We start from the raw sequence: 27739 nt of genomic DNA, 5'->3' as shown, positions 1-27739 counted from the left end.
TTCCTAATTCAATTAGCATTGATAAATTGACTTTTGTTGACTTTTCAGAGTTTTAATACGATTTTATCCTCCCGTAAGGCAATTTTTATCTGATTTTAAGAAAACGCGTTAATTTCTGAGTCAGCGCCAAACGCCAGCTGTAGCGCCTGGCGCTACGCTTGGCGCTTGGCGCTAGCGTTGGCGCCTGGCGCTAGCGTTGGCGCCTGGCGCCAATGGCCGGCGTTGGCGCTAGTCAAATTTTATCTGCGTCAGAACTCTGTTTTGATGTTTTATCTTTTAGGCTGATTTTCTGTATAAATAACGTCGTAAAAACTCTGTTTTCATCAACAATCATGAATTTTCATCAGTTTTCACCAACTCTCATCAAGATTCTCTTGATTTCTCTCTCTCTCTCTCTCTCTCTCTCTCTCTCTCTCTCTCTCTCTCTCTCTCTCTCTTTTCTAAACTAGCCTTTTCACAAATGATGCTTTCGATCGACTCCATGCCAAGGGACTCGTTACTCCTATTGGACCTCTTCAAGATCCCCCACTTGAGAAGAGATTTCCTAGTTGGAATCCAAATGCGCGCTACAAGTACCATCAAGGTAGGGGTCATGCTACTGAGAGCTGTTGGAAGCTAAAGGAGGCTATCCAACATTTGATTGATATTAACAAGCTTCCCGTACCTCCAGTTAACAAGAAAAGAGGCGAGCTTCAACGACGAGATTTCATGACCTCTTTTTTTTTTCTTGATTTACCTTTTCCCTAATAAGTCTAGCATAGGCACCTTTATTTTCCCTTAGATTAACTTTGTAGATTATTTCTTTTCCTTTAATAAATGAGCATTTTATTCTCTTACATATGATCATCACATTGCATTGCATTAAAAAAAAAAAATCCATGTCAAACTAAGCACAAGGTATACCAATTATTTGAGGCACCCCTTGTAGCCACATCATATCACCTTTCACCCTTCAATTATACATCCTTTCTTCATAAACCACTTTGAGCCTCGTTTAATGATAGACCTTTCATTTTTCAACTCATATCTACCTAACCTTGGGATAGGACAGAGTGCAACTTATGCAATTCTAAAAAGCTTGAGTGATTTCAAAAGATCAAAATAAATAGAAAGCAATAGAAAAAAATAAATAAATAAAAGTGTACAAAAGGGAAAGTGTTCCAATGTCTTTGATACGAAAGTATCTTCGATAAGAACACGTCTTAGATTGCGTCTCTTATCGAGTGCTCAGTACCGTGCCTGAGAAAAATGAGTGCCAAGTGAGTGATAGACCGCATGATCGGGATTGCCCACACTTATAAAAATAAAGTAAATGCTAAAGCACAAAAAAATAAAGCAAAAAAAAAAGAGCTAAAAAAGAAACTCAAGCATAAAAAAAATAAAGATTTCAAAAGCAAGATTGCACACCTTGGGGGATTATCTAGGGTCTTGAGCTTTTATCCCCTTCTTCTTCAACCTTTAGCCTAACCATGTTACAACCTTTAAAAAGACATTTTTGAGGTATACATACACTTGTACGAGGTTCGGCTAGAGATACGTTCGGCCTGATTCCTAAGGATATGTAGGCAACCTCACATCGAGGTGCGGCCGTAATAAAAATGCATTCATATTTACATTCACAATTGATCATATCAAGGGATCCCTGTGCTCATCCCTATTTACTTAGAGCTAGACTTGGGGCTTGATCCCTACATCATTAGCTTACCTAGCCTGAGAGTCACCACCATTTGACTCTTTTTAATATATTTTCCCACACACTTAGCCCTTACGGCCTAACTTTAGTGTCACTATCACACAAATCACACATACATGACCAAATATACTTCCCTTAGGAACCCTTTGTCATGGAATCTTAACAGGACGTTGAAGCATGCCTTGTCATATCAAAATCGCTCATCAATAATCATTGCATCGAAGTATGAAGTGCTTAGCCTCCGTGCCTAAGTTACCCAAATACTTTCATCATTGAGTCAACCATTGAGATAGCCTAGGATGGATTATTAATCCTTGCACCTTGAGAGATAGTATCAAACGACAATTAACTGAGTTCATTCAACATACATCCAAAAAACTTCGATTCTTTTTCTCATCTTTCTTTTACGGGAGAAAGTCGGTACCCTCCACAAAAATGACGAAATTTTTTTGCTTTTTTTGCATTTTCGAGTCAACACTACGCACACACGAGTCACATCGAGTCGAGTCATCCTCGAGTCAATCACAGCAAGCCAAGTTTATACCTTGAGTCATGTCAAATCAATGAGTCAAGCGACATTAAACCTTAGGTCAACCCTAGGATAATTAAAGAAATTGGCAAAGTTCTATAGTAAAAATAAATACAGGTGCAGCTGAATAGGGAAGACCCTACTCCAGCGCCAGACAAAAACATCTAGTGTCTGGCAATTGCTTTTAGCGCCTGGCGCTAGATCCCAGCGTTTGGCGACAGAGCCAATGCTTGGCGCCAAAAATATCTCAGCAGCGAGAGAGCTCGAAGCCTCTCAGAAAGGTGATTTCAACCTCATACAGCAATTTCGGGTTCCTTGGTACGCCAGTTAGCCCCTATAAGCAATTTGACATGATCAAGTAGTCGGTTTGATTACAATCGCAATAAGTGATCGACCTGACGAAAGATTGTCTCACTTAGCTTAAAGCGCCTAAGAGTTGGCTTATCACGGACATAATGGTTCACAAGTAGCAAACCACCAGCGTACTGGCATAAAGGAAACAAAGTTCAAGCGAGCTTTAAAGATCGGCAAGCGTTGGTCTTCGGAAATTTTTCTTCGGAATATTATCGCAACAAACATTCAAGCATAGAAGCTCTTTTGTTCAGAGACGCGTGGACATATGATCAAAGCTCTTTTGTTTAGAGACACGTGGACATATCATCAAGCTCTTTTGTTCAGAGACGTGTAGACATATCATCAAGCTCTTTTGCTCCAGAGACGCGTGGGCATATTATTCGAAAGCTCTATTGTTCAGAGACGCGTGGACATATTATCAAGCTCTTTCGCTTAGAGACGCATGGGCATCCTATTATCAAGCTCTTTGTTTAGAGACTCGTGGACTTATCATTCAAAAGCTCTATTGTTCGGAGACGCGTGGACATGAGACGCGTGGACATATCATTCAGAAGTTCATATTAAAAAAATAAGCTCTATTGTTCAGAGACGCGTGGACATATTAAAAAAAGAAGAAGCTCTTTGTTCAAAGACGCGTGGACATGTATTTCAAGCTCTTTGTTCAGAGGCGCGTGAACATATCCAAAAGAAGCTCTTTGTTCAGAGACGAGTGAACATCGAAACAGCAAGATGGCGTTCCATATATTGTAGAGAGTTGTCACAAACAACTGAAGGTGATTTCAAGTGAAGTTGTCATCGATCATGTTCCCTTAGACGTGGAAGATGGTCATAATGCGGAAGAGGATTGTTTCAAGCGAAACAATCTTCGATAGTATTCCCTTGGACAATCAAAGCGGAAGAGGATTGTTTCAAGCGAAGCAATCTTTGATATTGGAAGCGGTTACGAGTGTAGCGGTTTTAAAGCGGGATAGCATTCTCTTGGAAGGAGGTCATCAAAACAAGGATACAACAGCAAATCAGTTACTTTCAAAGACGTGTGCTCGACAGTGCAAGATACGCGTTTCTTAACTCTCTTATCTGTTTGAATAACACTAGTTTGTAGGTATTGGCGTTACAAGAGTGATTTAGGATCGCAGAACGTTCTGAATCATTCTCCGTCCCTATCGCTACTTTGACTTTAGTTTTCAAAACTCGCGTTTCTCCAAACTCAGTCAAAGTGGGGGCTTCTGTAGACACCCATTTGTGTCTCCCCAAAACCAAACCCAGTGATGAGTACCTTTAACGTCGAATCATAATCGAATGAAGTGAAAGTGTGGAAAGTTTAGTGTTACAGAAAGTTTTAATTTCTTTTCTCTTCTCTCTGTTTTTGAAAATCTATTTTAAGAAAATAGACAATCCAGTTTGGTTGGTCCATGATATGGGTCCAATTGTAGTGTAGTTGGATAGGGCTTGAAAAGAGCTTTCCAACGATATATTATAAGCCCAATTCCGATGAATATTGAGGAAGTTATGGCCAAATTACTGAACTGGGCCCGGTTTGAGCCTTATATGCGGTCCAATGATCTAGAGGAGGGCCTAATATGGATTTATCATTTCTAATGCAATTAGGAATGGTTTTAGTTTTCTAGATTCTTCTAGAAGGTTTTTTTCATTCCTAATTCAATTAGCATTGATAAATTGACTTTTGTTGACTTTTCAGAGTTTTAATACGATTTTATCCTCCCGTACGGCAATTTTTATCTGATTTTAAGAAAACGCGTGAATTTCTGAGTCAGCGCCAAACGCCAACTGTAGCGCCTGGCGCTACGCTTGGCGCCTGGTGCTAGCATTGGCGCTTGGCGCTAATGTTGGCGTCTAGCGCCAATGGCCGGCGTTGGCGCGAGTCAAATTTTATCTGCGTCAGAACTCTGTTTTGATGTTTTATCTTTTTGGCTGATTTTCTTTATAAATAACGTCGTAAAAACTCCGTTTTCATCAACAATCATGAATTTTCATCAGTTTTCACCAACTCTCATCAAGATTCTCTTGATTTCTCTCTCTCTCTGTCTTTTCTAAACTAGCCTTTTCACAAATATAAAAATTTCGCATTCATTACACTTAGATACACCTAGCTATATTCGAAGTTGCCTTCGCCCTAGACGTGAAAGGTTTTAATTTCTGAGGGTTTAGTCCCAAATCTCTCTTTCAATTATTTAATTTAATTGTTTTAATTATTATTTTCCTTGAAGTTACTAACGTGTGTATTTTGTTATTAGAAAGAGATACGAGGCGTCCAAGTAAGTACTTTAATTGTTTACATTGTTATTATGATATAGAAATCATGCTTAGGTTGTTATTATGATTCCTAATATCATGTTAGGATGTTTTATTGCTTCCTAGTATCATGTTTAGGGTAAAGAATATAATGTCAATTATGATTTCTATGATGCTTCCTATTTTCTTTCCTAATATTCTTGTTAGTATCATGTTAGGGTTAAAGCTTTGATCTTTATTGCTTAGTGACATGCTAAGGTTTGTTATTAATCTTGTTAGTATCATGCCTAGGATCTTGCTATTATTATGCTTTAACATGATTATTTTTATAATTGTTATTGTTATTATATGTTGCTTGATATATATTTATTATTTATTACTTGATCACACCTTTTATGCATGTTTAAAGGGAATTGGTACTTGTATTCACGCTTAATAAGATAATTAATAATCTTGTTTAGGGTTAATATGATTATAATTCAAGTGATCGCCAATAATAGTTTGTTTGTGCATTATATTCAACCAACATAGATTTAACAGGTTTAGGTTTAATTCTATTGATTGTATGTTAGTCAGAAAGCGCACATGAATACGATCAGAATAAAGTAGAGGCCTATTATTAGGGCAGGTTCAATCTCTTTAAGGTTGGATTTGTACCTTCATCCCCGAACCCTATTTGGTTCAAGACCTTAAAGAGTTGACGATCTCTTGGATCGTTAAGGGGTGTAACCTTCACCTCGTGAACGGTTTACAAGTTCCTAAAAAACTTGTTGGCGACTCTTTTGCTCTATCTTCTTTCCCTTTGGACGCCACCGTACTTTAGTGTATGATCACAGTGGGGTTCAAGTTAGGGGATTAATGCTTGAAATATTCCCTACAGGGACCAAACCTCAGAAATATCAAACCTTTCATGTCTAGGGCAAAGGCAACTTTGAACTTAGCTAGGTATTTCTAGGTCTTGTGAATGCGGAATTTTTTATGCAAAAGGGTTGGTTTAGAAAGAGAGAGAAAGAAAGCTTTAGCTTTGAGAGAGAAGAGAATAGAGAATTCTTGAGAATTGATGATGAAGAACGGAGTTTTTAGAAGGCTATTTATAGAGAAAATCAACCAAAAAGATAGAAAAACAAACTAGAGTTTCGACGTAAAAAAACGAAGCTAGCGCCAGACGCTGACATTAGCGCCAGACACTAACGCTAGCGTCAGGTGCCAGGCTTAGCGCCAGGCACTAATCAAATTTTTTAACGCGTTTTCTAAATTCAGATAAAATTTGACCGTACAACAGGATAAAATCGTATTTTCCTTAAAAACACTCTTTTATTCTGATTAAAACTCTAAAAAGTCAACAAAAGTCAATTTATCAATGCTAATTGAATTAAGAATGAAAAGAACCTTCTAGAAGAATCTAGAAGACTAAAACCACTCCTAATTGCATTAGGAATTATAAATCCATATTAGGCCCTCCACTAGATCATTGGGCCGCATATAAGGCTCAAACCGGGCCCAGTTTAGTAATTTGGCCAAAACTTCCTCATTATTCATCGGAATTAGGCTTATAATATAGGAAAAATTGATGGGAATAATCCCACCTTTGGTGCGTTGAATTTTAATAATCCCACCTTTGGGTTTTTATTAATAATCCGACCTTTACCCCCCGATCTTTTTTAACACTCTTTACAGGTTACTTCACTTACTGTTGCCGGTTTTAGTCCTACGTGGCTTCCAACGGTTATATTATTTTAAATTTTTTGTTTAATTCTTTTTTTAAATGCCATGTCCTTTAAATGCTCGATCTTGTTCTTCTTCTTTCTCTGTCTGTTAAAAAACATTTAACTCCATTGTTGCTCTCAGCTTCCAATTTCAAATCCCTCTCTTCTCTCTGGAAATAAAAACAATGAATAATACGCGTGAAATTGGTTCTGCTTCAAGTTCGTCAAGGTCGTTTGGTTCTGCTTACCCAAAAATTAAGTGCAGATGCGGGGTGGAAGCTATAATTCAAACTGTGAGGAATGGTGATAACGCAGGTATGAAGTTCTATGGATGCTCAAAATGGCATGTAAGTGTTATTTTAACATTCAATTTTGTGATTAAACTTGCTAATTTGTTGTAACAAAATTGAATTGGCTAAATCAAATTAGGGTTTGAAAGGCAATTAATTTAGGGGTTTAATTGATTCTATTTCTGGAGGGTGATTGTGGATTCTTTCAGTGGGTTAATGTTAACCCTAAGGACCTAGAAGATCTACGATTCCTGGTTTTTGAGAGAGATACCCAAGTTGCTGAAAAGGAGATTGAAATAGACTTCATGAAGGAGCAACTGAGGAAATTGGAGAAGAATTTGGGAATTAAGGAGGATGAGTTGAATGATACAAAAATGGAGCTTTGCCACACTAGAATTGAACTGATGAAGGCTTCAAGGAATGAAAAAAATTTCTCCATTGCTTTGTTAATGTCTTGGATTTTCTTTGATTTTCTTTTGGTGTATTTGAAGCCATGACAGTGATGTTGTTAGAGTGTATTAGTTTAGGTTGTTAGAGTGTATTAGTTTAGGTTGTTATAGTGTATTAGTTTAGGTTGACTTGTATAGTGAAAGAACATGATGCTAATGCAAGATATGTACCAATGATTTAATGAATAAAAAGTAGGTACTTTGACTAGCATTTGGTTACAAATTCAGAACAAATGAACACATTAAGGATAGTTGTTATATTGAACATAATAAGTTGAAATTGTTTTGTCCAAAAACACAAAAAGAACCATGCAATGGTTCATGCCATGACATTGTAATAGGAAAATTTACTTAAAGCCAACATGCCTAAAAGACTGTTTTTAAAAGCTGACTTTAACAAACTATTGCCTAAACACTAAAATATCTTGTTACACCAAAAGTTAGGTACAATCATGGCATTTCATAGGTAACTACTGAGTTGGTTGATGTAAGGTGGAGCCTTGACTTCCTTGACTGCACTGGAACCAATCCATTGTTGACCTTCCTCTTCTCTGGTTACCTTGGTTCTGTTTAAAAAAAATGACATCAGTTGCAAGCAAAAGCTACATAAACACAAAATTCCACCCTAATTTCACTTACACTAGTTAGTGCAGATCCATCTTATGCAATGTAAACACCAACACCTTGTGGAACTTGGTGCCTTCCTCTGCCCCTACCCCTTGTCCTACCCCTCCCCTTCCACTAGCATCTGCACCCCTTCCCCTTCCTGCAGCAGCATCAGAACTTATTCCCCTTCCCCTTCCTACAGCTTCTGAACCCCTCCCCCTTCCTACAGCATCAGAACCTCATCCCCTTCCTGCATTGGCTGCAGCAACTCCAGCACCCCTGCCACCCCTTGAACCCCTCCCCATGAACACTGTTCTTCCTCCTCTACCAAGTATGGTAGGTTGTGCAGTCATGGAGTGGTGTGCTATAGCTTGAGAAGCTTGGACTGATGATATTGTAGTTTGAGCTGCAGACGCAGTTGGATTTGGAGTAATTGCAGCATGGTCAGCATCCTTCTTTGGCCTCCTATAGGCATCGCTCAAAGTGCGCCAACGTAAAAGCATGTTGTGAATATGCTTGAAACTCTTAGGAAGTGGGAATTGACATATCTATTAGGGACAACGAAAGTAGGGAGCCGCCAACAAGTTTTTAAGGAACTTGTAAACCGTTCACGAATCATAAAAGGCAACCACGATTAAGGGACAACGATAGGCAACAACGATTGACCCGTGAAGGTTACACCCCATTCATAATCCATGAGATTACTAAATCCATATGGTTCGAAACCACGAAAGGAGGATTGGGGATGATGCTAAGAAGTGAGTCATGGAGTCACATTCGCCCGTATTGGCCTTTACTCGATTCTTATAGTGAAAAGTGATTCCTGCGATCTCAAAGGCATACAAACAAAAATTCAATTTGCTCCAAACTATTATTATGCTAAATTGGTTGAATATTAATGCAACACATAATTCTAAAATATTTGTGATCACTTTACTTAAAAACAAGATCAAAAAGGAACCTGAACCGATTGTCCAAATTATCTTATTAGGCGTGATTTTCAATTACATATTCCCTTTAAACATGCAATATGGTGATCATAATAACAATAGAATAAACATTAATATTGGAAGCAATTTAACCATAATAACGTTAGTCAAATCAAATATAAAATAACCCTAATCATGGTACTAGCAATATTAAAATAAAATAAGAGTAATTAAATTAATTAATTACTCACGTTTCGCGCGTTCCTTTAAATTGCTACATCATGAATAAATTGTTAGTAATTTCAATAAAAAAAAAATATAAAGCAAATTGAAACAATTAAATTAAATAAAAATTAGAGTTGATTTAGTCCAAACCCTCAGTTAATTCTACCTTTTCATACCTTGGTTTCAAGTATAGAATTTTGGGTATTGTATAAACTCCTTGGAGTACTTAAGGGAAGGAATGAAAGAATAGGGAGGCTAGTGTTTAGGCTAAAGAGGGATAAGAGAATTATTTTGTGATCAATCTTGTTGATGTTTGAAAAGGGGGATATATTACCTCTATTTATAGAGAAAAAAGAAGGGTTGAAAAATTAAGATAAGATCCGAATTAAACCGGAATAAAACTCGATAGACAGTAGTTTTTGCGGTTTTGGTTTTTATCATATCTTTTGATCCAGAAATAGGAATAAGATGAACAAGATATTGTTGGAAAGAACTTGAAGTCTACTTTCTAACCCAATTAGAATCAGATTAAAATATTTTGTAGAATAAAAGATATGGACGAAACAGTGAGACGGTGTCAGATTTGGATTGAGTTTGACATTTTATTCATATCTTTTCCGTTATAGTTCGGAATTGATATTATAATATATCATTGGAAAGATAATTTCAAGGGATATCCAACCATATAAAATTTGGATAAAAATTATGATACACGAAAATAATATATGTCTATCTTTGAACATCTTTCAATTCAGATATAAATAGGATTTTCAAAAAAGGGAGTTTTATTCAATTTCAAACTATTTAATCTTATCTTTTCAAAAAGGATAATTAAGATCTTTTAGAAAATTATAGAAGCTTCCTATTAATCCTAATTGTTTTAGGAATGGGATTAAATAATTTTGACCCTCCACATGATCATTGGGTCGTAGGTAAGGTGGGCTTAGGTTTGGTTTGGGCTCGGTTTAATATTTTGGCCATAAGTTATTCGTTATAACTCGGATTTGGGCTTATAATATATCGTTGGAAAGCTCTTTTCAAGACCCATCCAATTATTTAATCATTGGACTTAGATTATGGATCAAAATAAACTGGATTAAACGTTTTTATAAAAAGGACGCGAAATGAATCTATAACCCTTATAAAAGCCCCAAGCACCAAGACTGTAGCAATTTTACTGTTCCTTATGAACAGAGAATTGACGGTTTTGCCCTCCCTGCCCCTTAGCACCCTTCTCTGGTTGACCAAGTTGACCAGGCTATTTCGGTCTTTTTGCTTTGACATTGCATGTTGTCTCAGTGGGCTGACGCGTGGCAATTCCTCTTTCTTTGTCAGTGTTCTGCAGCTTACTCTTTTTCTTTCTTTCCTGCTTTCTTTTCCCATTAGCTAAGTCTTTCTTCCTTTTTGTTTTTCCTTTTTTTTCTTAGTAAATTAATTGTTGATTTTTTAATGTGTGGGTGTTGCAGCGGCTGTGTCAATGGCTTAATTTCAAGGAGTTGGTGGTGGTGTAGTTGCGCGATTTCGAGGAGTTAATGGTGGTGTTGTTGCGCGAATTCGCGGAGCTGATGGTGGTGTATATGCCCAATTTGAAGGACCTGGTGGTGGTATTTTTTTGGATCTGGTTGTTTTGTGCTATGAGGTATTCTCCTCTTGAGTATTTGTCAGTAGGAAATTTGTTAAATCAAAATCAAAATATCAATTCATAAAGACGTGAAAAGTGTTTTTAAGCAAATCTAATTAAAGCATTAGTACCATTTCAATTTACCTGTAGTATCTCATTTTGATTAAAAACATGAGTTAGCTAATTTAAATAAAATTAGAATTAGCATTGTGTAATAAAAATTAATTTCTCATATAAATTTTGTTTAAGGATTTTATAAAGAGATTATGAACGAAATACAGTGATGTCTCTTGTAAATTTGTCTTATTAGTTTATTATTTTTATATAAACTTAGCTTCAGAAAATATTGATAGGGGAAATTGCTTTTGGAGGGTTTGGTGTTGTAATGTGTATCTATGTGAATTTAAAAATTTATAGAGGGGTTTTAGTGTGTACTAAGTTCCATTTTTTCTGAAGAGATAAAAATACCCTTTTTTTTAAGTTATAATAATGATAAAAATAAACTAGAGTATATTTCAGATGTCTTTTTTGGTTGCAGTGTATTATTTAATAATTTTTGTGGAGAAGATATTTCTTTATGATGTACTAGAACAATTTATATGGTCTGGTTTTTTTGGCTAATAAAATATATGGGATATGTCCTTTGCTTTATTCTTTATTATATATGTGTTCTGCATGTTTGGTTTGTTTCAATTTTCTGACTTGCTTCTTCTTTATCTTCTGTCTGAAAGAAAAGGTTTGTATGTGAAACTTTGTTGGGGTAATTGGTTAATTAGATTTTGATAAAAATATAATATCATGGGTTTAATTCCTTATGGATCTCATTTGTACAGACAACTTTGGATATTGACTTAATGAATCTTGAACTTTTATGCACCATAATTTCCTGGACATACATTGATGTACAATTATTTTAATTTACAGTTAAATATTTTTTTATAGGAAAGTAAAATAGAACAATTACTAGAAATTAGTTGTTTATGCATTTGTATTATTTTTGAAGCATTCAATTTGGTTACATAGCTTAATTTTTTTTCCCTTGTGTTTTTTGTTTTTCTTCTTTCTTTTTTTTTGGATAAAAAAAAGGGAAAAAAATAATAATTGTAGGTGTATGCACTTGGAGCTGGCTGTGCTGGTAAAATTAATTGCAGCTACTGGTGGTAAGTTTATTATTATTGATTTAACTTGGAATATTATAAGGTGGCTTGGTTTTCTTACATATGTTACCTTAGTTGTTGCACTTTGATTGTAGTTTAAGTTTAGAGGATGTATATGTTAAATGTTTTTTTTCCCGGTTACAGGTTATGGCTATTCAGTCAAGCAAAATTGCCATTCCATTTCGACCTCTTTTAGGTCAATTGATTGATTGTTTATATTTTCCTAAACCGGTTTATGGTTTCATAGATAGGGATAGGAATAATGCTTGTGTTCGTATTAGGACTGAATGTGGGAAGTCTGAATTTGTATTTTTCGGTGGGGAAGCTAACACAGTTGAGGAGTCCCAAGAGAGAGCAGCTCAAAAAGCTGTGCAGAAATTGATGAACCAGTTTGGGGTGCGGGTGAATGATTTTACATCCGATAGAGCAAGGATGTATCAGCTATGCAGTAAGCTTTTTAAGCATAAGGTGGTTGAGTTATGTAGTGAAAAAGGGATAGTGATGCCTGGTGCACAGAAGGTTTTGGGCAAAAAACCATCTGGTGATGTTGTTCATGTGACGATTGACTTCGTAGGCTTTTTAGAAGCTGTTGTTACAAGGACTGGAGCAAAGGTGAGTCCATTAGAGACTATTTGGGTTGAAAATTTGGGCTTTGTGTCTTGGCTAACAGTGTCTTGCCCACATAATGGAGGTGAAATGGAATGCATATATAGTGATGCTTGTCCTGAGTTAGCTGATGCGAGGCAAAAAGCTGCCAAAAGAACTATTCATTACTTGGTGACTAAGTATAATCTAGAGATCATTGATGCTAATTATGGTGCAATTTCGGAGAAGCGTGTTGCTTGCAGTGCTCTAAAGAGAAGGTTTTACCAATTAAAGGAGCATTTGACTGCCAGAGAGGAAAACTTTGCTACTGATGAATGCTTGACTCCTACTTCTGAGAGGTTTCGAATCCCTGAGATTGGTTTGCCTCCAGCTGCTCCAGTTAAAAGACGTTCAGTTACATCATTAGATGCAGCATCTTCTTCTACTGTTAGAGTTGTTGAACCTTTGGTTTCTGGCATACCTGAATTAGAGACTGTATGGAAGCGGGCAAAGTTTGTTTAGCCTATATGGAGACTTACATTAGTATTTTGGGTAGAAAGTTGTATGCCTGGATATAGGTGTTTAGATTTAGCATTGATATATTCTTATTATCTTTCCTTTTGTCTTAGAGCCTAGGTCTATGAGTAGTAATGGCTAAAATTTTTCATTAGAAAACAGACTTGAAGGCTGTAATTGAAATATAATGTAATGTGTATCTTGAGTAATGAATGGATTAACTTTTTATTGTAGTTCTCATGACTTCTTAATTTAATATTTCTCTTTCATTAATTTTATTGTTAATTGTATGTCTTCTTGATTTTACAATGCTCTTTCATGTTTGGTGTTAAATATGTTCAGTATTTTATCTTTTTGAAGCTACATGGAAAATGTAAATACGGGTTTTAATTATGCATTAGCTTTTCTGTTTGCAGTAAATGATAACTATTTATGTATACTGATATTCAAATTTCGATTGTATAACTTAGTTTATGTATGTATATAAGCATGTGAGGGAATAGGGAGAAAAGGAAATCTTTAAAGTAGGATTAGAGTTAAAGGAAGTAACAAGATGAGATAATGACAAGCTTCAATGGCTTTATAAAATAATAAAAAGCAAGTATTGTTAATGATATGCACATGCTCTTATTAAGGTACAAAATAATGTAGTAGATTAGTAGAATTCATTTATTTTGTTTTGTGGCAGTAAAACAGGAGGATATTGCAATTTCAAATCGAGATCAGTGTAAAATTCAGGAATTATTGTTATAGGCTTAGATCACAGAAGTTTACGCAGAACAAATATTGGAAAATGTAAACATTTGCTTGAGTTGAAGGAGATATGCAAGTTAGTGTATTAGATTGATCAAATTTGTGAGGATTTAAATTGCAGAGCCTTTTAAATTACACCTTGTTTTTTATTAAAAAAACATCTTGTTAACTGCACCTGCTGAGTATTTCTATATATGTTCTTTATACAGTTAATGACATAAACTGAGATCGTTAATAACTTGTGCAAATTGTTGATATGTGCATGCAAATGGTTGACATGACTTGGTCCTGCAGCAAAGTAATATGGGTATATCTGAAAATTTTGCATGATTCTTATGATAAGTCTTTCTATTTATATGCGCATTGCTATGTTCGTTTATGATATTTATTTTATGTTCGAGTTGCTGAGTTATTGTTTTAATTGTTTATATGATAGCTGATGCACCTATTAATTTTAAGAGACCATCATTTCAAGGTCGAAAATCAAAGCGAATGAGTGCTTTGGTATCAACTCATAATTCTACTAGGTAAAATAGATGATTTAAAATAATAAAATTATTATTTTGGTGAACTAAATTCATAGGTTCTTTATTCTTTGTACAGTCAAGCAGAACAACCAAGATCGAAAAAGCCTAAATCAAGACCTTCGAAATATATTGTACTTGAAAGTGGGTCATTTGCCTTACATTGAATTACAAAAGTGAATATATATATATAGTCTTTTTTTATAAGATCTGGTTTAATTTCTTTTTGGTCATGCTACAGAGAGGCCTTCGACTCACAGATCTACACCAACAAATGGCCAAAGTTCAAAACAGCTAAGGGATGCAGCTAAAAGTAAGGTTTAGTAGTAATTTCAGTTTATCTATTTTGCACACATACATAGTTGCACAGTCAAATTATCTCAAATACCCTTTAATGTTATTACAGAAACCCCTGCGGAAACTATAGGAAAACCATTACCTAGGCATCCCCTAGAATTATCTCCACCTACTTACTGTGATAAGTGTGGAGCTAAGAAGTTTGAGTTTGAAACTCTACATTTTTGGTGTGGTAATGGTGATATTAAAATAGCTGAGAATGAATATCCCCCTGAATTAATGAGGCTTTTTACTTCAAGAGATGAAGATGCTCTCCATTTTAGAAAATATGCACAGTTATACAATAACTTATTTGCTTTTAGTTCAATTGGAGGTAAAACTAATAGAGAAACATACAAAGGTATATATGTCTTTAAATTGCATGGCCAAATATATCATTCTGTACCAGACTTATTACCAGATGAGAATGGTCCAAAGTATCTGCAACTTTATTTCTATGATGGGCAAAATGAATTAAAACACATAACAGACTGCTTTCCTGAATTAAGACAAGATGTTATTGACAAATTAATTCAAGTAACTAAAGATAATCCATATGCAAGATTTTTCCGCTCTTTGAAAGAAGTAAATGTTGATGAGCGTACTAACATTATAATAAATTCAAACACTGTACCAGATCAAAGAGTATATAATGCTCCCACTTCAGATGAAGTTGCTGTTATCTGGCCTGATAGTGTTTCGTCAAGTCAGAGTTCATGGCCACATGTTCTTGTAACAACAAAGTCTTCAAAGTCTCATCGGATTTCTCATTTTTATGGGTGCTATGATCCTTTGCAGTATCTCTTGCTATTCCCAAGAGGTGAATGTGGTTGGCATCAGGGTTTAAAGAAAACTTCTTATGGTGGAGGCAGACAAGTGGCAACTGAACCTGATCCGATACAGTCCTGCGCAGTGCACACTCCGGCAAATTTTCTAGATGCAGAAGCTGCTCGTAAGTACTTAAAAGAATAATGGTATTATTTTTAAAGCTGTTTTTATACTTGTGTATCCTTATCGTATGCTTAATTTGAATTTTCTCTGGACTTTAATGTTTGTAGAAGCTTCTGGAAAACATACCAAAGCTGATAAGAATATCTCTGCAAGGGAGTACTATTGTTATAAGCTTCAAATTAGACCAGTAAACATGTTGTTAAGAGCAGGCCGTGCATTTTTGCAGTATATCACAGACATGTATATCAAAGTTGAAAACACAAGGTTAGATTTTTTTCGGCAAAATCAGGATACAATAAGAGCGGATCTTTATAAATGGATTCTAGACACTGTAGAGAGTGGCCAGACAAGTGCAGCTAATGTTGGTCATAAGTTCATTTTGCCACCATCATTTATAGGAGGCCCTCGTGATATGAAAAGGAGATATCTGAATGCAATGGCTCTTATGCAGAAATACGGGAAACCTGATCTCTTTGTCACTATGACCTGCAATGAAAATTGGCCAGAGATAAAAGATGAGCTAGAGCCTGGTGAGACCGCACAAGACCGGCCAGACTTAGTTGCTCGTATATTTCGAGCAAAGTTGATTGCTCTGAAAAACAAAATAAAAAAAGATGAAGTATTTGGTAAAGTGGCAGCAATGATATATGTCATAGAGTTTCAGAAAAGAGGATTGCCACATGCTCATTTCCTATTGATTCTAGAGCAACAGCATAAGATGAAGTGTCCTGCTGATTATGATAAATATGTCTGTGCAAAAATACCTCCTGTTACTCAGCCTGAGCTGCGTAAAATTGTGTTAAGGCATATGATGCATGGACCATGTGGCCGCTTAAATCCAGAGTGCCCTTGTATGAGAAAGAAGGCTAATGTTATTTCTTGTAAAAATGGGTATCCAAAACAATTCACCGTACAAACAACAACAAATAAAGATGGCTATCCTTACTATAAGAGAACTGATACTGGAGAACAATTGAAAGTCAGAAATGCTCAGTTAGATAACCGATGGGTTGTCCCTTATAACCCCTATCTCACAGCACTATTTTATTATCATTTGAACGTAGAAGTTTGTTCAACTATTAAAGTAGTGAAATATTTATATAAGTATGTTTACAAGGGACACGATCGAGTGGCCTTCAATATTCTGGCTGAAGATAAAAATTGTAACGATGAAATTGCTCAGTTTCAGTCGGGGAGGTGGTGTCGCCATGTGAGGCAGCTTGGAGAATTTTTGGATTTGATTTATTTGAGATGCATCCACCAGTATTACCTTTGTCAGTTCATATTCCAGACATGAACACAGTTTGTGTACGCCCTTATGAACGTCTGGATGTTGGTATTGCAAGCGGTGTTTATGGTAGGACTCAATTAACTGAGTTCTTCCGTATGAATGCAGCTACTGATAATGGTCTTGGTTACTCAAATGTAGAATTTCCTGAACACTATAAGTGGGATGCTTCAGCAAAATCATGGCCCAAACGGCAAAATAAAAAATTGATGATAGGGCGATTAGCTTTTGTCGCTCCTTCGGAGGGTGAACGCTTTTACCTTCGGCTTCTATTACTGAATGTCAAAAGTCCAAAATCATTCACAGACTTGCGCACTGTTGAAGGTTATGTGTGTGCAACTTTTAAAGAAGCATGTCTAAGAGCTGGCATTTTGGAAGAGGACGATGCTGTAAGCATTTGTTTAGCAGAAGCAACTAAAATTCAGCTCCCTCGGGCTTTACGTCGACTATTTGCAACTGTTCTTATATTTTGTCAGCCAAGTAACCCTGAAGAATTATGGTTTAAATGTTATTCTGCATTATCAGAATATTTTGCACGCTAATACTCTGGTGTTGAAAACAAAGTTAAAAGATTAACTGTCAGATCAGTAGAGCAGCATTTAGAGGCCATGGGCAAGTCATTATCTGCTTGTGGTCTGGCTGTTTTAATGGAAGACACTGATAACCAGATTGATAGAACAAAAGACATTCAAGATGCTTTAGATGCTCCAATTCCTCAAAATTGTATAGAAAGTCGTGGCTTGCTTAATACGGCACAAAAGGAAATTTTTACTTGTATTATGCAGCATATCGTAGAAGGAAAACTAGGGGAATTTTTTGTAGATGGTCCTGGTGGAACTGGTAAAACGTTCTTATATAATTCATTATATGCTGAGATCCGCCTTATGAATAAGATTGTTTTACCTACTGCTACGTCTGGAATAGCTGCAGCAAATATTCCATCAGGTAGAACAGCACACTCAAGATTCAAAATTCCATTGGACAGTGATGCTTCATTAGCTTGCAGTGTTTCTAAGAAAAGTAGCCTGGCAGCGTTAATAAAAGAAACAACTCTTATAATATGGGATGAAGCATTTATGGCAAACAAGCAAAATCTAGAATCTCTAGACCTTTTATTACAAGACATATGTGATAGTGATGTGATATTTGGTGGGAAGGTAATTGTGTTTGGTGGAGACTTTCGACAAGTGTTGCCTGTTGTTCCTAACAAGACTATTAGAGAAGCAGTGGAAGCAAGTATAGTGAGTTCTTATATATGGCAGCATTTGCGGAGATTCAGGTTAACTGAAAATCTAAGAGCTAGGAAGATCCTTCATTTTCTCACTTTTTACTTGCACTGGGAAACGGTGAACTGCAGACCATGGAAAGTGATTTTGTTGAGTTGCCACCTCAGATAGTGCAGACTTTCCAGCCTGATGCTGATCCAATAGATGAGTTACTCGAATCTTCTTTTCTAGAACTTGGTTCAGGTGCTCTGGACCCTCAAATCTTTTCAAGAAGGGTTGTTCTAACACCTATAAATGACGATGTAGATACTATAAATCCGTTCATGATTGAGAGATTCCCAGGACAAGCCATATCTTATACAAGCTATGACAGTGTCCTAGATGATAGTGGCAGCGTATATCCTACAGAATTCCTGAATAAACTATGTCTAGGTGGAATGAGCCCTCACAATCTTGTGCTCAAAGAAAACTGCCCAGTAATATTGCTTAGAAACCTTCTACCATCTTCTGGTTTTGCAATGGAACGCCGCTTATATGTAAAAGGTTTTTCCCTAATTTAATTGAGTGCGTGATTTCTATCGGACAGTATCAAGGGGAACATGTATTTATACCCAGAATTAAACTCAGACCATCAAGTTCTCAGAAATATCCTTTCCAATTTCAGAGGAACCAGTTTCCTATCAAGCTCAGCTTTGCAATGACTATAAACAAGTCACAGGGGCAAACTTTAGATAAAGTGTTAATATATCTCCCTCGTTCGTGTTTTTCACATGGTCAGTTATATGTGGCTCTCTCACGTGCACGGTCTGCAGATAAGTGAAAGTTGTATCAGTGGCTCCTACTTTACAGCATTCAGAAAACTCTGTTAAAAATGTCGTATCTTATGCTGTCCTAAAGCTAGCAGGAGTAATTTAGGTGATTATACATTGACTAAGCTTACTAAGTTGATTTTTCGAAATATATAATGGCAGTCCTAATTTTCGTGTTTTACTCTTATTTTGCAGGAGTAATCTAGGTGCTGTTAGATCATTCCTAAAATAAGCTAAGTCATGTGCAATCACTTTAGTAGTGGTCCAATGTTGAATTCCAAGTATGCCTTTTCTTTCACCTATTTGCTTGATACTAATATACTCTATTTTGCTGCAATCCATTTTAATGTGAATATACTAATTCATATATGCATTAACTATGGGTGATATTTAATGACAATAATGGTTGGTTAGTGATTATGGGTCATATCTTTCTTGTTTTAGATTGCTACTGTATATTACGTGTGTGTGTGATTGTTTTAACAGGGCTTTATGACTACTGTAATAAGTTAATATGCTAATTGATTCCAATTATGCATTCTGAACTTTAATACATGTGATTTTTTTCAATGAATTCTTGTATGTGCTTTATTCTATAGCGTATGAGCAAAGATTACTTTTAGTAAATGTAGACACTTACTTTATTACTCTAGATCATAACTTGTTTTAAAATAGGTGTTTTGTATTAATGAGTTGTTGTGTGGAGAGTAATAAGTGTTTAATTTTGAGTAAATTGCTATTTGGGTTTTCTGGCTTTGACATCACAAGGAAGGAGTGAACAGAAAATCTGTCTGGACTTTATTACATGTCTACTGGAAGAAAAAACCTAACTCAGGATTTATTGATTGATGTTCAATTACAAATCTTCAGATGAACTAAATGTTATGCCATATACTGTAATTTCGGGTCCTTCAACGGTTCAGAAGATTCCTCCGGAGCAATTTTGCTGGCATGGTTTTGTGATAACTAAAGCATTAGCCCTTGGGTTTAGAAAAGAAGTGTATAAGCATCTTGTTAATTGTTTCTTGATCATCAGGCAAACCATGCATAAATTGGTTTTCTGTCAAGCTTTCGCCTTACATATTTTCATGTAGCATACACTTATAGTGGACACAATACTTTTAATTATAATTCTCCTTTGATTATAACTGATATTGTTTAGAGCAATTAGAATGATTGATGGTTGAAATTAAACTATGTTTGCTTCACTATTTAACATTATTGGTTGTAAGAGCAATTAGAATAATTAATGGTTGGTTCTGATTTATTTATTTAGTTAAAGATCTAATGTGATTTCAAACCCTTGATTTCTTTTGCTCTATTTTGTCGTGCAAGAAGATACCCTTATTGTTAGGCTTCATGGATCAACGTCAATCTGCAAATGACATAAGCAGGTCAGTGGTTTTAATGATTTTTCAAAGGTCGCTGCTCTTATTCCCTTAATACATCATTATTATTCATGATTATTCTTTTTTTCTTTTTATTTATTTTTCGGTTTTTTATTCTTGAATAAGTTAATTCATAATGCTATTTTAATTGTTAGTTGGTGCTTTATTTCTATTTTTATAGAATTAATGGTCATATGGCTTTCAACTAAAATATCTGGTTTTGATTAGTTGGAACTCTGGTCTCACTCTTTCAGTGTAATACTAAGGCAACAATTGCAGCTCATTGCATCAAGCGGATAAAGGACAATTATGAATTCAAATTCAACAGATAGCTTAGGTAGAATCTAAAAGTTTAAATCTATTGAATTTATTTTAGACTTACTGAACTTGTGCTGTAATGCTTGGGTAGAGTGATCAATGGTGTGCTTATTCATAGTACTGGTATGTTTGCTTGTAGATTGCTGGAATAGTTTGAAGAGCGGAACAAAAGAAGAGAGTATATATTTTTTCAGATTTCTGAGCTCTGGAACCATTGAAGCCCTTAAGAAATGTGACGCTGATAGCATCATGTGGTCTACAAGTTCGTAAATCTATGGATTCGTATATTTGAATTTATTCAATGAATTCAATGACATATTGACATGGAGTATTTTATATTCAACTTTAGTTCCCTAAGAGTTTATATTTCTGCATGGATTTTAAACTGGAGTATTTGCTTGTAGGTAGTATTAGACAATGGCATTGCTCGAGTGACAATATCTAAACCACGAGAGATTGTTACTGGACTAGCTTATAATGGCATTGACAATTTGCTTGAATCTCGAAATCTTGAGGACCATAGAAGGTAAACATTCTATATTTAACAGATTTGTACAGTCATTTTTCTTAATGAAATCAATACTTCAATCAGTCTCTATATACAATCTAGAAACAAAATTCAAGATAACGAAAGAAAAGTTGATCAACACATGTGGAATTTTTAATTTTTTCTGCTTGTTTAATGATATATTTAACTGTGAAATGTATGCACGTATTGGGAACTTGTTTAGAATGATGCTAATACACCAGGGAAATTTGACATGTTTGTTCTTCTTGCCTTTTTGTTTCTTAGTTTACCAAAATTAAATGGATAAACTTGTAAATTTTAGGCTTTGTTTTACAGATTTGACTAAGGCTATTTGCTAACTGTATGCAAGATTAAAGCAACAACTTTTCAGGTGATTATGTTACATGATGATCAGGTGGAAGATTTCTTTTGTAGACAGTGGGATCCTTCACTCAAGGGCAAGTTATTCCCATTGAATATTGATAAAAGGTAGTTGCTTTAATCTTCACCATATTATATAAACTTCTACTTTTTATAGAGCACACTTCCTCCTTTATATATTAGTACCCCTCTCTCTTGAAATAGTTGTCATGTTAATAATGTAATTAAATCCAATAATTGTTAAACTTTTAGGTCTATAATGCTTCGTGGCTCATCCAGGTCATATACCTATGAAATCTATGAGCATATGAAAGATTGACCGGGCTTCAGCTTGGGTGAAACTAAGGTCACATTCAAGCTCAATAAACGGTGGTATAAAGAAACTGATTTCTTTGGACAGGTTTCACGGCAAACCAAATTAATTAGAAGAAATTTAGGCAACAAAGCATGATATGTTTAGTCCTGAGGCTGTTCTGTTGACAAGCCCTGTTAAACCAAACATTAAAGGAGAGGTATCATAATTTCTTATCTCATGTAGATAAAAGTTGATTATGCATTGGTTTTAAGTATTTTTATGATTTGTTCGATCATGTTTAGTGAATATATGAATTGTTATATTATATAGGTTGATGACAAATATCAGTATTCATGTGACAACAAAGAGATAAAAAACCATATACGCTTAAATTACAGCCTACTAAAGTGAACTATTTAAATTAACTTTCTATCATAAAATAAAAGTTAATATTAAAAGCTGTACAATATTTCACATTTCTATATATATATATATATATATATATATATATATATATATATATATATATATATATATATATATATATATATATATATATATATATATATATAGGTCTGCTATGATTATGACTTGTTGTAAAGCCACTCCCTTAAAAAAAGGAAAATTGTTTTCTGGGATATGGTTATCCATATATAAAAGCAAGATATTATTATTCTATTACTTATAAAAACAATAAACTTTTACAGGCTTTATAAAGTATTATAAAAGTACAGTGAGCAGCTGAAAATCTTTACCTAAAGTATGGAATGAACAGTGTTAACAGTAAAGAAGAAAAAACTTACATTGCTTATTCTGAACTTATTACCAGAACCTTCCCCAATTACTGTATTCTAGCTATTTCCTATTTTTTAAATTTGTACTAACTCATATAAAAAGTGTTTCATCTTTGGCATTTCGTTTTTTTTCACAGAAGAATCAACCAAAGTAGCAGTGACGACTTACTCAGCCATGGCAGGTATGGTCCCTTCTTTTATAGATTGCTTCCATTATCCTTTAGCTCAATTATTGTTAATGTTTTTCCTATATAAATTCCTTATTGTGTACTTGATTAACTAATATTTAATATTAAATGTTATAACATTTTACATTATCATGTATAACTACTGCTATACAAAATAACATGAAAGCATTTGTATACATAGATCAAAAATGCAAAACAGCTAGACAGAAGCCAGAGTATGTGTACTTGAATCAGTTAAATGCAGCATGCAAGACTTATATAGTAAGAGTAGTTGCTGAAAAAGGAAGGGACACACTATCCTCCAAAAAAACAGTTAGATTCCAAACTTTACTTCTAAAGGATGAAAAGGTATGCATTCATTACTTTATACATGTAAATATCACACTAACTTTATTACAATTATGATGCAACTGAGAGAATATTCCTAACAGTAATCTAAATCATATCAAGCATTTAGGTAGGCTTAAAGAGTTATGGTAGGCTATACAGAAATTACATTAACTACTCTTGTAATAATCATGCTTATGCTATAATCATGCTTTTATTTATGTTATAATTTTAATCAGCTAAAGGTTCAGTTAAATATAGTACACATGAAGCTAGAATATAATGCAATCCTAATTATGTTAAATGTTCATGATTCAAGTGAAATATAAAGTATATAGCTTATTATAGTTAAATCTTTTGAGTAACCTTTTTATTCTTTTATAATATAAATTACATCAGTGTTAAAATCACTTTATTTTAGCAAAAATAATGTTAAATAAAGCACGTATTTTGTGGCACTTTAATTAAATCTCAAACAAAAGATGCCTTATTCTACAAATCTAATAGCAAATTATATATAATTAATAAGTTTAAGGGACCTTATAATATAGTTATAAATCTCACCTTGTTTCACTATCATTTTCTGCTTTATAGGGTAATAGGATGCGTGGTTCTTTATTTGGCGATCAAATTGAAGCATTTGAAGAAGCATTACAGTACCTAGGTGAATACGAAATTTCTGCTGCACCTATTAAATTCATTGACGAAAAATGGAGAACTGAGCTTGATCAGTTTCCGTACCAAATGGCTTTTGGTAGTAGAACTGTGATCCAGCCAGTTCATCCAGAGCTCAGACCAATTATGCCTAACTATCAACCCATTGCAAGTATACCTCGTACAGTTGATCCTGATGAGAAATACGGTATATTGCACTCACATAACAGTTTCACATAAAAAAAAACAATTAAAAAACACTAACAAACTTATCTGAATTCACAGATATCGTGGGTGTGGTGTTATATGTTGAAGAAGAGCCAAGGAAAATTGAAGCCAGAGATGGAAAGCGAGAGAGCTTCGTACGAGAAGTAGTCGTTACTGATGAAAGGTTAAAATCAGTTCACCTAAATGTTCAGGATTAGTAAAAATAATATTTAATATATATTACAATTTGGAATCACTAACAATAAGTATTTCATGTAGCAGTTGCGATCAACCGCTCACCATCTCATTGTGGAATGATCTAACAGCACCCAAATTCTTCGACAAATTACCTAATTGGGCAGAAGCATTCCAGGTTATAGGTTTTAGAGCTCTTAAACCATATACTCGCCGTGGTAAGGCAAAAACTATTGTACTTTAGATCCCAGGTGATTTTTTACTATGACAAAATTAACACTATCTGTTTTATTTAGGTTTTTCAATGAATTTTGGTATGTCTACTCAAATAATCTATAAACCTGAAGGGGATCGAGCGCGTGAGCTGTCTAACTGGTAATCACTAAAACTTAGCCTAGCAAAAACAACAACCATTATAGTATGCTGATCATCTCTATAATGAATAATGTGTAGGGCTAACCTCTTCCACCAGAAGATATTAGATAGACAAACTAGAGTATTAGAGGTTAAGTACCTAGGTGAAAACAAAAAAATTGTTTCCATTGCTGAACTGAGACGGAAAAAGGTGAACTATAATTCATTACAGCCTCTTCCAAGGTTTACAACTTACTAAAAATTAAGTGTGCATGCTCTAACTGATATTTTGTGAATTATAATACATGTGTAGCCAAGCAACACCATACAGGAAGAACTTCTATGGATAGAGGTAACCATTTAGAATGCAGAATTAGAAAAAGTGCACGCGTACACAGGCTGTTCAAACTGCTGGAAAAGAACCAACCTTCCATTGCAGAAGCGTTATTCTTGCACTTCTTGTTATAAGAAAGAATGCATATGCACTGAGAGGTATAACACTAGCTCTTTTTAAACACCAACCTTTTTTGTTAATATTGTACCTAACAAAAATTCCTGTGAATTCATGCCAGGACAACCTTTAAGTTTGAGGCTAGCGATGGCACAGGCACTATGGCATTCACCACTTTTAACGATGACACAGAAAGACTGTTTAGGAGAAGTGCAGCTGAAATTTATGCCATAAAAGAAGCGGTAAATTACAATTACCATGTACCTACCTTTTAATTTTTGAAACAGTTTATATATGCCATGTAAATTTCCAAAGAATACTTGAAAGTTCTTATTTCATAAAATTAAAATTATAAGTAAAAAAATTAATAAGATTAAATAAGCTTAAGATACATCTAGAATATAGATTTTCCAATAGACAATCACCCATGAGATGTTTAAAGGTCAGTAGACTTGAAAAAGTCAAACACTCTTATCTTATGCCTTAGAAACCAAGAACACAAAAAAACCATTATTAGCAAAATTGTCAACGGTTAAAATGCCATGCCTCAATTGACAATGAATTGTTGAGTAATGTTGCTAATCAGTCCCGCATAGAAAGATTTATAAATAAAAAAGAAAGGTAAAAAGGCAGAAAAGAAATATAGTCATCTAATTAGATAATATTAGTGTAATACACAGTCAAAGTTATATATTATAATATTTACAAATTTTGATATAATACTAATACTTGCCATGATGATAAATACAATGCAGGATGACCACAATGCATTCGAGGCTATTCAAGACATGCTTAGTAGCAAACCGTTCTACATTAAAGTAGGACCTACATCACATTTAGGCCAGAACAATGTTCTAGAATGGACTCTCAAGGGTATAGAACTTAAGGAAGAACCTGAGACACTAGAAGTTTTGCAACCATTTGAAGGCACCTCCAACCAAGCAAAAGATGCAAATGAAAAGGAAAAACAGCAATCTATGGAACAAGGGAATCTAGAACCAGTCATTTCAAACCCCAAACATGAAGGGTTCTTCAGAAAAAACATACACAAGATAGCTCTTTCACTCAAACACTGGAGTTAACTCAGGGAGATATCGAATCGCTTAAGCGAAAGAAAGCTTTAGGGAAAACTCCTGTCCAATTCCAAGATGAGGAAACAGAATACGAGCCACCGCTATCACAATTCCGTGCAAAAAAGAAACTTTTCTTCGGCGGAATGACTCCAGAGAAGAACAAGACAGCCCAAGAACCAGAGATATCACCAAGAAAGGATCAAGATCAAGATGAAATTGTCCCCTGAAAACTGACAAGAAGGAAGCCAAACCTGTAACTGTGAAGTCTGAGAAGCCGAAATAATCTTCCATAAATCTGCCACGACAAATGATAAGGTGGTGAACTACAAAAATATACATAATAGCCTAATGGAGTACTGCAGAACAACAATCTAAGGTGCACTACCTGCACATCATCTAAGTATTAAATATTTTGCTAAATTACAAATATATGGACAACTATAAGAAATTCTCTTTTGCTCAGAATGCTAAGCACAATAGATAGTTTCCCATGTATTTACATAAAACTCCAGCATCGTGTAGTAATTAATCTTCAACTTACTTTCAAAATTTCATGTATATAGAAGTAAGATGCTGTAGGAGTTGCTCTTTTGAGGGTTTCCCAGGAACAGTAACAACAGTTAGTGTTCCTGGCAAACACCATAATTAGATCAAGGTCTAATGTATTGCTATATTACAAGAGATGTTAAATTATATCTATAAAAATATAGTAGTTTATATATGTGGCTTATTTGAAATTTATTATTATACTGTTTTTTTAAAGAACTAAGTGAAATTATAAAAAAAAAAGGGATCATGATAAAGAAAATAATCATCTTATGAGAATTCATACTTAATTTATAAAACATCAATACATATAAATCGCATAAGCTATAAAGTTCAACAATAAAAAGAAAGAAAGGAAAAATTCACAAATAAAAAGAAAACACATAAAATTTGTTATTAAAAATATAAAAACCTAGACTAATGTGTAGAATTAAAAAATAAACAAAGCTAATATGCTGATATTGTTAAAGCAAACAAAAAAATAAGAGTTGATATGCTATAAAGGTTTCAATAACATGACTAAAGCTGAAACAACAAACATAAATTGTCATACACTAATCTTTTTATTAGGGAAGTTAAAATAACCTTCTGCATAGATTATTATCATAAAAAACATTACATTTTAGAATATCTCAAATCTTCATTTATTATTACAACTCCATTTCTCAAGCGTTGCAATAACCTATCACTAAAACAACATCTAAAGAAACACAATCTCAAGCACAATCGATCATTGCTCTGCAAAAAAACAATTCCGATTTTCCCATATTCTAACTGACCATCTACAATCACTTGCGAAATTCCACCCATTAACCTACTATGAATTTTTCCATTCAATCGGGAACAAATTTCGACAAAAATCCCATCTTCTATTTCCAAATCGCATTTGAATTACAGTCCGCATATTGACATGATGAAACACTTGATTACCAAAGGCTACTGGAATTTCCTGCGAATGAACACATAAAATGCATTAGATACAATAAGATCACTTATTTAAAATTTTATATTCATAACTTAAATAAATAGAAAAAGACACTAACCAAAGTATCTTCTTCATAGCATGTTGGTGTAATTACCCAAGGGAACCATGGCTGATTCCCAATTCCTAGGGCAACAAGAAAATCATCACTAGAAGAACCATTTCCACCACTTGACATAGACCTATGTAGAGGTTCTAGAGAACCAAACCTTTCCACCATTGACGATGAAAAAATTCTTACATAAAATCTCCTATTCCCACCATAATATACAATAACA

At 34.6% G+C, this 27739-nt stretch overlaps 3 protein-coding genes and 1 long non-coding RNA gene across 8 annotated transcripts; all 4 read left to right on the top strand.

Moving 5' to 3' along the window:
* The first annotated feature begins 10281 nt into the window (after positions 1-10281).
* LOC110706516 lies at positions 10282-16774 on the top strand. The gene is made up of 7 exons (XM_021884437.1): positions 10282-10673; positions 11742-11815; positions 14103-14193; positions 14270-14334; positions 14432-14503; positions 15164-15478; positions 15585-16774. The coding sequence occupies exons 1-7, from the start codon at positions 10567-10569 to the stop codon at positions 16772-16774; spliced, it is 1914 nt and encodes a 637-aa protein (XP_021740129.1). The 5' UTR covers positions 10282-10566.
* LOC110706334 (ATP-dependent DNA helicase PIF4-like) lies at positions 16683-19083 on the top strand. Its single transcript, XM_021884244.1, has 2 exons — positions 16683-18906; positions 18996-19083. Exon 1 carries the CDS (start codon positions 17374-17376, stop codon positions 18160-18162), a length of 789 nt encoding a protein of 262 aa, XP_021739936.1. The 5' UTR covers positions 16683-17373; the 3' UTR covers positions 18163-18906; positions 18996-19083.
* Positions 19084-19711: 628 nt separating this feature from the next.
* LOC110706352 lies at positions 19712-22943 on the top strand. Of its 5 annotated transcripts, none has more exons than XR_002508332.1 (8): positions 19712-20194; positions 20443-20525; positions 20646-20768; positions 20911-21032; positions 21430-21503; positions 21796-21907; positions 22622-22666; positions 22854-22943. It is a non-coding gene; the product is annotated as an uncharacterized LOC110706352 (long non-coding RNA). The 5 variants fall into 5 exon arrangements; XR_002508331.1 differs by having other exon boundaries at positions 21675-21907; XR_002508329.1 differs by having other exon boundaries at positions 21648-21907.
* A 6-nt stretch (positions 22944-22949) lies between these two features.
* On the top strand, positions 22950-25865 carry LOC110706343. Its single transcript, XM_021884252.1, has 9 exons — positions 22950-23020; positions 23594-23861; positions 23939-24044; positions 24143-24273; positions 24352-24430; positions 24509-24620; positions 24723-24901; positions 24982-25102; positions 25616-25865. The coding sequence occupies exons 2-7, from the start codon at positions 23603-23605 to the stop codon at positions 24771-24773; spliced, it is 738 nt and encodes a 245-aa protein (XP_021739944.1). The 5' UTR covers positions 22950-23020; positions 23594-23602; the 3' UTR covers positions 24774-24901; positions 24982-25102; positions 25616-25865.
* The last annotated feature ends 1874 nt before the right edge of the window (positions 25866-27739 follow it).

This window comes from Chenopodium quinoa, unplaced genomic scaffold (assembly GCF_001683475.1).
Source record: "Chenopodium quinoa cultivar QQ74 unplaced genomic scaffold, ASM168347v1, whole genome shotgun sequence".
In the NCBI taxonomy this organism is placed as follows: domain Eukaryota; kingdom Viridiplantae; phylum Streptophyta; class Magnoliopsida; order Caryophyllales; family Amaranthaceae; genus Chenopodium; species Chenopodium quinoa.
This window is presented reverse-complemented; position numbering and strand designations above follow the sequence as displayed.